The 10,441-nt window shown below is 35.8% G+C and overlaps 2 protein-coding genes across 2 annotated transcripts; both read right to left on the bottom strand.

Annotated features, from left to right (window-relative positions):
- Nucleotides 1-257: 257 nt before the first annotated feature.
- Nucleotides 258-914, bottom strand: LOC142608832 (uncharacterized). Its single transcript, XM_075780498.1, has one exon. The coding sequence runs from the start codon at nt 912-914 to the stop codon at nt 258-260; it is 657 nt and encodes a 218-aa protein (XP_075636613.1).
- A 289-nt stretch (nt 915-1,203) lies between these two features.
- LOC142608831 (uncharacterized) lies at nt 1,204-5,925 on the bottom strand. Its single transcript, XM_075780497.1, has 5 exons — nt 5,652-5,925; nt 5,259-5,540; nt 4,978-5,210; nt 3,296-3,420; nt 1,204-2,455 (listed from the first exon to the last, which is right to left on the bottom strand). Exons 1-5 carry the CDS (start codon nt 5,923-5,925, stop codon nt 1,204-1,206), a joined length of 2,166 nt encoding a protein of 721 aa, XP_075636612.1.
- Between the last annotated feature and the right edge of the window lie 4,516 nt (nt 5,926-10,441).

The following is a 10,441-nucleotide window of genomic DNA, read 5'->3' as shown; positions in this document are numbered from 1 at the left end:
CAAACAGCAGAAATCGCTGGGGGAAGATAATCCTTGAAGAAAAGGAAAGACAAATAAGAACTTAAAGCAAATTTAGCAGCTACATGTGCTGCAGCATTACAACACCTCCTAACCCAAACAAATGAACAACTAGCCAAAGACTTTGCTAACTCAGCCACGTTGGAAATGGTGGTTCGAATGGACCACTCTAGCTGAACCTTAAGAGGAGAAAGAGAGTCCATATAGGTCTTAGAATCCCCTTCAATAGAAACATAGGTCTAACCTTCCTTTAAAGCAATCTGGACAGCCCACAGGATCGCTTCAGCTTCAGCTTGGAGTGGTGAACGGAGGGAGATTGTTTTGGCCCAAACACCACAAATGTGGCCAGAACACTCCCTTGCAACAACTGCTACGGCTGCCTTGGAGCTGGATAAGGCCGCATCAACATTGAGTTTTATGCATCCCGGTGGTGGTGGAGTCCATCGTGAAGGATCTTGAGGCACCGGTTGGGTAGGGGATATGGGGCACACCGCCATATATTCTTGGCATCTTCTCTGAATCAGTTGAACAGAAACATGCAGGTCCAAGGGAGAATTTGAGTGCAGCACAGAGTTTCGGAGATACCAGATTTCCTCTAAGGTTGCGGCCATGGTTAGAGAGACCTTCCATTGTTCTCCGGCATTGTAGAGAGCATTAGGTGGGTTGAGTACAATGTTGACCACGTCTTCTGATGACACTGCAGTGACATCCTCGGCTTTAAAAACCCAACACGCAGAAAACCATAGGGCTTTGGCAACAGGACAGCGAAGGAAGAGGTGACAAGGGTTCTCTTCAGACTCGTTACAGAGCAAGCAAGTTGTATCAGCAATATTCATACGCTTGATAAGGTTATCTCTGGTGGGGAGGGCATTGACATATAACCTCCAAAGGAACATTTTTAACCTTTCTGGGGCTTTTATGCTCCAAAGCTTCTTCCAGTTCACATATGGGCTTACTGGCGTGTTGAACTGGGGCTTTGAAGCAAGGTAAGCTGATTTTACTGAGAAAACTCCCTTCGAGTCTAGCACCCAAACTAACTCATCTGCTTTGGACGTTAGAAGGACCGAGATAGCTAGGATCCAATATTCTTTTTTTGCTATATTGGCAAAAATAATCTTATACAATTACAGTTATGTGGACCGGAGAAAAAAAAAAAAAGACTCTTAAGAGTTGAGTGTCTTCCCCTTAGCTATGATTTGTCCAGTTTGAAATTCTCACTGTTGTGTTTCGTTTCCATTCTAAGACCATCTCATTTCCAATATGTCCCTCAATCTTTATCCTATATTTATTTTCCCCTTCTTCTACCATTTCTCTTGCTTCCATGAATGTTTCTTTGCTCAGTCTCTTACCCACCAACCCGAGTCCCGCCTCAAGATGACAACCTCCCCTTATCTCCTTCCATCCTTGGAACCAAGCAAGAGAAGAGATATAAGGTGCCACAAAGTGGCATTCCAGGGCTATTCTTGCTTCTGTAAAATGAAGTGGAAAATTCATTTCCAAAGATTCTAACAAGGCTTTGTAATGCACCAAATATCCCTCAAAGAATGACCCAAAATCTGAGCAATTTTTCAGTTTTTCACAAGCTTCTCCATCACCAAAGGTTATAATACCTTTGTGAATAGTGCTACAATTGGCAGAAATAGCGATCAATTCCTCAGCCGCCCTTAGAAAATCCATGGCAAGGCTTCTACTTCTTCCCCTCCCCATGTGTGGAAGCCCAACCATACAATTAAAGACCAACCATTCTCTCCTTCCACCCCTTTTCGCCTTTAGTTCACTTACCAAATCATCAATTCCCATCTCTTCCACTTTCAACTTTAGGCCAAAAGCTCTTGCTTGATCATAGAGCCGCCTTTTCGTCTCCTCAAACCTCCACAACGGAGCACCATTACAATCCTCCTCTTCCCATTTTATTGATGTCAATTTTAATGTTTTGTGTTGGTGTGCAATGGCCTCAGTCATTGGAGGCCATTGAACACCTTCTCCCATGTCAAAGTCCAATATGTGTATTGTCTCTACATCATCTGGGATAGCTTCAAGAATCGCAGAGTTTGCTGCGAAGTGAGCAAACTTCCCATCAGGTAAGGCCTGGTAGAGTGCCTGAAATGCAGCTTTGTAGTTCTTCAAGGACTCTTGTTTCAAATTCTCACCTTGATTAATCTCAGAGTCTTTAGATAAATAGAAAGCAAGGTGCTCCAATGTTTTGCCAACTGGGCTACCTTTCACACTGATGCGTCTCAAAATAACTTGCCCAAGCTCTCTTTGATCCTTCTCAAAGACTTCACCATAAGCCTTAAGTAGATGAAAAAGGCCCAATTGGTTATCTATTTCCATGTCTTCTCCTGGCAATGTTAGAGATGATTGAACAGACACTACATCTGTTAATAATGATTCAGAATTCATGGACTGGATAGGACTGAAACTATCTTCTCCTTCACTGGGCAAGGATTGCAAAGGGTTCCTCAATTATAATAAGGGTCTTGTCCAGTGAACAAAATTCCCACTTCTGTGGGGAAAATGTCTTCCAAACCTCCATACATACTCTCTATCTCATCATTCAAAAAGATTTGCTGGGAAACATCATAAGTGGGACATGGGATTGAAGAAAATTCAGATTCCTCGGTTGTGATTATGAAGTCATCACAATTGAAGCCAGTGCCGGCTCAACCATTGAGCCAAATAGGCAACCGCCTAAGGCCCCCAATGAAAAAAAGCCCCTAAATTTTTACCAATAGAGATGTTCTTATACCAATAGAAGTATTAATTAAGTCTTAAATATTCACCAATAAATAAAAAATAGTTTTTTATCAAAGAAAAACCAGTTAAAGAAAAATATTTTCATTGGATGGATCAATCATTTAATCTCTCACACATAAATATTAAAAGAACTCATCAATCTTACAAAAGTAAATAAATTTATACTCAAATTCTATTTAGAAATTACAAATATATAACTTTATTAAACTTTTCAATCATATTTTTTTAGTATTTAGTTACTTCATTCAATAACTAGTGTTTATTTTAGTTCTATAGTCATTGAGTAATGCCATAGGTTTGTTTTAATTTGTAATTTTTTTTCTTAAAAAATAGATTTTAAATAAAAAAAATCAATTTTTAAATAAATATTTTATTAATATTCAAAATATTAAAATAGATCTCACTTAAAGTTGTCGCTTTTTAAATAAATATTCTAATAATATTCAAAATATAATAATAGATCTCATTTAAAGTTGTTGTTTTAGGCCCCACAATACCTTAAGTTGGCCCTGTAGTGAACCTGGGTGGTGAAAATTGGAGTGAAAATAGCCCCGGATAGTCATCTGTTGCGGTGAAAAATGTAGGGATCTGATCAGAGTCATAGAAATCAACAAGGCAATCCATGTTGAAGTCAGGGTGTTCAACCTGGTCAAAAATTGAATCCATGATTAGCTCAGACTGCAACATCTTTTTGATGATTTCTACAGGCCAATAAGGAAACTTTGTGTTGGGAGTGTTTAGTTTTATGGCAAGCCTAAACATATAAATGTATATATATAGAAGTTGAACAATGTATAGATAGATTAGTGAAAACAGAATATAAAAAGGTACCAAATGGTATAAACCCCTATCCTTTTCTTTTTTAATGATTTATAACCAATCACTCTCACCTACAGAGTTTATTTCCGGCAAGTTTCCCATTTGATCTCTAATTCTTTTCTTGGCAGCTTCTTGGTTGGAGCTGGTTTATGTTGCATCATGCATGCAATCACTATTTTCATGCATATCTTAATCAAGAGATTCGTTGAATAAACTTTCATGTCATTTCACTGTAATTACCTTTCATTTCCTAAGAAATTTAACATTAAATGAATATATTAAAAACTTAAGAATTTTATTATAAAAGATTTATAGATTATCATGGTAATCAATGTGATTGGTACCTCATCAATAATTATAAAAAAAAGTACTAAATTTATAAGTTTAGTATTTTTTTTTTATGTTGCATTTTTTAAAAGATGTAATATTAATTTGTAAAGTCTATACACTTATAATATCCCTAACATTACTTAAAAAAAAATTATATGTCTATCAATTTGGTCTTCTACGTGCCAAAAGTTTTCAATGGTAGAAAAAGACTAACCCCTTGCGACCCGTTAATTCAATTACACTTATCTGTATAAATATTATTTAAAAATAAAAATAATTAAAACAAAATTGACCTCTAGTTAGCCGGTTTTGTGGTTACAGTAATATTTTCTATTTAGAAAGGGACAAACCAAAAGAGTTAATAAACTTTCATGAAACTTTGTTGTGAAGATTGGTGTGATGGTCATAATACACGTAGATTAGCTATCAAATTTTCTAATTTTTTTATGGATGAAAAGTTAAGCTTAGCACAAACTTGGGAGAATACCTTCTTAATGAAATTGAAAGATTTTGAAGCTTGTGATTGTGTACAACAATGGCGGAAATAAGAGCAAACAATAAAATATGAGAGAGAGAGAGAGAAATTTCTAGAGAGAATACAAAATGAAAATGTATTTCACTAAGCTTAATCAATACAATAGCCACTAGCAGTTTATATAGCATAATTACATTGAGATCATTCCAAAAGCAAAACCTCCCTAACTGAATATAACTAATCTCCAAATTATGCTTCGTAATTCCAGGGATTACAGCTGGAAGGTAGTTATTACAACTAGAAGGTAGTTATAGCTCAATCAACTCAACTGTGCACTGAAGCCATCTTTGAACTCAAACTCTAGGAGAGGCAGAGCATTGCAAGACGAAACAGAAGACACCAACCACAAAACGATCCGTTTCATTTAAGCTTAAATAGACTAAGACCAAAACGATCCATTTCATTTAAAATAGGCTAAGTTATACCACATTGTTTTCAATAAGAAACTAGTCGTTGAAGACTACTTCTGTTATTTGCACAGAGGACTTGGATTGTTGAGTGTCCTCTTCATTACTTACTTTAACATCCCCCCTCAAAACCATGGGGTCAAGAGACACCATGATTTTGGAGCGTAGGAAAGCAAACCAAGAAGTGGATAGACTCTTGGTGAACACATCAACAAGCTGATCACCCATGGCAATGTATTTAATCTGAAAATCCTTGCACAACACCTTCTCACGAACAAAATGGTAATCCACCTCAATATGTTTGGTGCGGGCATGGAAGATAGGGTTAGAGGCAATAGCGAGGGCTACAACATTGTCACATCAGATCTTAGGAGGAACAGGAAGAAAAATGCCAAGATCTCTCAAAACTTGGCGAAGCCAATAGTGTTCAGCAGCAGTGGTGGCTAGAGCTCTATGCTCAGATTCAGTGGAGGAACGAGAGACTGTATCTTGCTTCTTAGCACTCCAAGTGATGGGATTGTAACCAAGATAAACAATGTAACCAGTAATGGAGTGCCTATCAAAGGGATCCCTTGCCCAATCTGAATTAGAGAAGGCAGACAAAGAGAAAGTTCCAGGCTGAAGAAAAACACCATAATGCAAGGTACCATTCACATACCTAAGAATTCTCTTGGCTGCAATTAAGTGAGCATCAGTAGGGTGAGACATAAATTGGCAAACCTAATGTACTGCAAAACTCAGATCAGGTCTTTTGAAGGTTAAATAATGAAGAGATCCAACCATACTCCTGAACTCATGAGGGTTGGAAAGCAATGTACCATTAGTAGGAGTCAACCTAGCATTAGGTGCACAAGGAGTACAAGTAGGCTTGGAATTCAGCATATTAGCCTTGAGAAGTAAATCTTGAGCATACTTAGTCCGAGTAAAAAATAAGCCTTTTGAAGACCTAGTAATATGAAGTCCAAGGAAATAATGAAGAGGACCTAAATCCTTAAGCTCAAAGGCTAAACTGAGTTGGGCAATCAAGGAGGATAAAAATTGAGGATTGTTACCAGTCATGACCATATCATCAACATAAACTAGAAGGTAGACAACCAAAGAACCTTGTCTGAAAATGAACAAAGATGAATCTGAGAGGGAAGCATGAAACCCCAGATGCAACAATTCAGTGGAGAACCTCTCAAACCAAGCTCTAGGGGCTTGTTTGAGACCATAAAGAGACTAAAGAAGCTTGCACACATGAGTGGGATGAGCTGGGTCAACATACCCTAGGGGCTGAACCATGTAAACTTCCTCTTGAAGATAGCCATGTATGAAGGCATTACTGATATCAAGTTGTCTAAGTGGCCAATTAAATTGCACAACAAGAGAAAGAATAATCCTCACAGTGGGAGGTTTAATGACTGGGCTGAAAGTCTCCTCAAAATTCACTCCAAACTATTGATGAAACCCCTTGGCAACAAGTCTGGCCTTATACCTGTTGATAGAACCATCACTATTTCTTTTGAGTTTAAACACCCACTTACAACCAACCACATTTTGAGAAGGGGCTACAAGCACAAATTTGTTATTGTTTTCACCTAAGATAACGCATCCCTAAACATGCTTGAAACCTTTTTTTTTTCCTAACACAGGCTTCAAACCTGAGGCTCAAAAACATCCTAATCCTTTTTCTAAAAATTAAATAATAGTAATTTGGGGGGGGGGGGGGGGTTGAGCTTGATTCTGGGCTAAGGCCCAAAGACCCAGAAAGTCATACTTTAAGAGATAGACCAAGCCCAAAAATGTGGATAGGAGCAAGACTGCCCAAGGAATAAAGGGCAATTCCCCAAAACAGGTCCCGCGGAGATTTGAGTTAGCCACTGTAGACATCAAAATTTTATGATGTATTTACAGTCGTTTGATTGATCATGATCAAATACTTGTGGTCAAATTAGTTTGCATTTGATGACGTGTCAACAGTGGACAATCAGCAAATGAAATCAAGCCATATGTCAAGTTTTTGAGTTACCATGACTCACATATAAATGACACGTGTCCAAGCCACGTGGCAGCATTAAATGAAGAAAGCCATGTGGCAACGCCAAAATAAAAGACTCACATGGAAAGTTCGTATTAAATGAAAAGCCAAATTAAATTCAAATTCAAATTTGTAATTAACTCTCAATAAATGTTGAGAGAATATTCCAAATCAAATGCTATTGAGTTGCCTATAAATAAAGGCTTTTCAAATGTGAAAAAGCGAGAAATTTAGAGAGAAAAACCCTACTGACATTTTGTCAAAATAGAGAGTCATCTCTAAGTCCAAAAGAATCCCCTTGCTCCTTGAAAAATCAAGCTCATTCCTACTTCTTCAAATCAAAGTAGGGATTTTCCTTCAATTTAAATCGAGATCAAGCCAACGGGCCTCAACTTCAAATCAGAACTAAAATACATCCAACCACACATCCAACTTGGAGACATCAAAGTACAATTCAAGATCAAGCTTCATAGCCCTTCGGATCGTAAAGTTCTTTGGAGATCGAATCAGAGGAGTTCTATTGTATTCTTTCATTGTAAAAAGTTATACAGAGGATTGTACTCACATATATACAAATCAATATAAATTGATAATTTGTTACACTATTTCGTGATCGTGTGATTTATCTTTTACGAATCTTATATGTACACATCCGAGGTAACATGCATGGCTTGTCCTTCAACGGATACGTAGGGGACCACAAGCAGTCGATTCCCTTTTTGATCTAAGATGCCATCGCCATCAGATTTGCCTCGGGAAACACTCTGAAAGGATAAGAATTACAGAGGTAGTCATCTCCGCATTAATAAGAGGTTCTCTACCTAATCTCTTCCACATTAAATGCATATAGATTAGTCTGAACAGTGCAAACAGCCCCAAAAGTCCTATTTCATGATGAAAAGGGGGGCAAAACAGAGGAATGATGTGACAAGTATCCTAAAAATCCAACTGGAGGCAGGCTAGTTAGGGAGTTAGGAGAAGGAAAAATGTCTATAAAAAGGGAGGAGGGTGAAACAGAGAAGGGGTTAAGAGATATTAAGAGAAAAGTGTAACGAAGAACGAGAGAGAGAAAATTGCTCCAGTTGAAGAGAGATAAGATTTTTATTAGCTTTTTATGCAATTCTTTGTATCTCAGGAGAGCAGTTTATATATCAAAGGATAATCTTATCATCCTTCCTTTCTTCTTAATTAGTTGTTTAGATCTCCGATTATGAAAATTTTACCTTGTATTTCTTATAAATAAATTGTACAAATCAGTTACTTAGTCATTGCAATTGGCCTCAGTGTTTATTTTTTGACACCCACAGTAATAATATTGCAAAATCTTTTATCTCGAGCCATTAAAGGCCCAAATGTTTCTTGTTAATTTCAATATTGACTTAAATGATAGGGCAGCCAGAGGCCCAAATGTCTGTTTTCCTTTTTTCCAATTTCAATATTAAATAATGCTTTTGTTTTTCTTTCGTAATTTCAAAATTGACTTAAATAACAATTATGTTAACTCAATTGTTGTGGAAATTGAAATAATGACCATTAAACAGGTTCTATGAACATCATTTTATAGACAAATTTCAAACAATGAAACTATAAAGTATAAGAGAATTTATAAGGAAGTTGAGAAAAAAGATATAGGCAGGCAAGCATTAGTATTATTGAATTGAGAGGATCAATCTAGAAAATGTTGACATACAGACATAAAATAAAACTGCAAAATAAGTGACTTTTTATATATAGTATTATTTAATTTTCTTTATTTTAGATATGATAGAATAATATAGGGGTGCGCAATCGACTTTGATTAGTCTATTGAATTCATAACTGAATCTTAAATTAGTTGTTGTTGATTTTTTTTAAAAATGTTGTTGTTGGTGTTGTTTTTTATTATTGAATCATTATTTTCACAACATTTTTAAATTAGCATATCAGAAATTTTAAATTAGGAGTTGTGGTGAGCCCATGTATGAGTCAAAATGATAATTTAAATGTTGTGAAATTATTTTTGAAATTTTGTTGAGTCCCTCTACCATTGAGCTTCCTCACAAGACCTAAATTTAATTGATTGTTCTCTGGGTCAAAGTCAATAATGGCCAATAAATGATGATATATATATATATATACACCCCCACATATAATGGTAGATAAAACCAAATAAAAATAAATTGGTCTACCAGCCTTGTACTATTTTATTTATTGGGTATGGATTTTTCTCTTTCGGTCAATAAGTCCATCATTTTAATAAAAAAAAAAAATTTGGTGATCAGATTTTTTTTTGGTCAATTTTTTTTAATTTGTTATTTTGATCAGGTCTTATGAAGATTAAAATTCTACACATCATTTTCACCTTATTTATTTCACTTTCACAAAATCCTTTGCGGCTCTGCCACTGATGATTATTACCAAAGTATTGCAAGTGTAGGTTATCACTGTAGAATGTAGTCCTCACATGTTGCACGTGTAGGCTTAATTATTACCTGCAAATTCAAAACACATTTTGTTTAAAAATGCTATGCCCAATGTATAATGTGTTTTCCATTACAAAGAAATTTAAGGATGGATTCAATAGTAGTCAAGTTTAAGGATGCAATGCCCAATCTACATGTTTGTTTGTTTTGTTTTTTGTTTTTATGTTTTAGTTGATATTATACAATCCTTTTAAGTTCATAAATAATTTTTTTTTTTTTAAATTAAGTATACAATATTTTTCAGAATTAATAACTATATGGATTGTAACTTAGGGACGCACAAAAACAAAAGAAGAAGAAAAATCTAGAGATAGAATGGAACCCCACGTTTGGATAGGGAAAAGCTAGATGATTGTGAACATGCATTAACCTTTTCACAAAGAAAATAAATGGTAAGAATGAAATAAATAGACCCAAAAGTTTTTGACTGCTATGTTGCACTCCCATGACGTCATATGGAGTCTTGCGAAGTTTTGCTTAGTTTACCTAATAACATATTTTATTGTTAAGACATGTGATCAAATTTTGTCTACATAAAATTTTTTTTATTGGTTTCTTGATCAAATGGTAAACGACGATTATCTCGTCATCATTGGCCTACTATTAGAAGTTTCCGTGCATGAACCCATGTAGAGGAAGATTTGCTGCAAATTCGCCATGTTGTTTTTCCATACAAATGGCCAAATGGCTCATTTATTTCCAAAGGTAGTCACCAATTACGGTCTTCTGATAAATTTTTTTTTTTTTTTTTAAATGGCGGTCTTATATAGGTACAGAAGTAATCATTACACACACAAAATTGGGGAGTGTTGGGAAATGATTGTGGTTCTTGTTCTTTGACGACATGATCAATTGGTCAATACCGAACCAACTATAGCTCTAGAAATGAACTGGAAATTCAAATTTCCTCTCCACTACGGCAAGAAGATAATGAGGAGGAAAATTAAATAAATATCACTTCCTTCGCTCTCATGGTCTTGCTGTAATGAATATGACATATATTAATATTAGACAGGTGTGGGATTGTGACTCCCAACTCTCAAGGGCCAAGTCGTTTTTGTCTTGTCCACAGTACACCAAGGTGTTTTGGACT

This window comes from Castanea sativa, chromosome 9, assembly GCF_040712315.1.
Source record: "Castanea sativa cultivar Marrone di Chiusa Pesio chromosome 9, ASM4071231v1".
Classification (NCBI taxonomy): Eukaryota; Viridiplantae; Streptophyta; class Magnoliopsida; order Fagales; family Fagaceae; genus Castanea; species Castanea sativa.
This window is presented reverse-complemented; position numbering and strand designations above follow the sequence as displayed.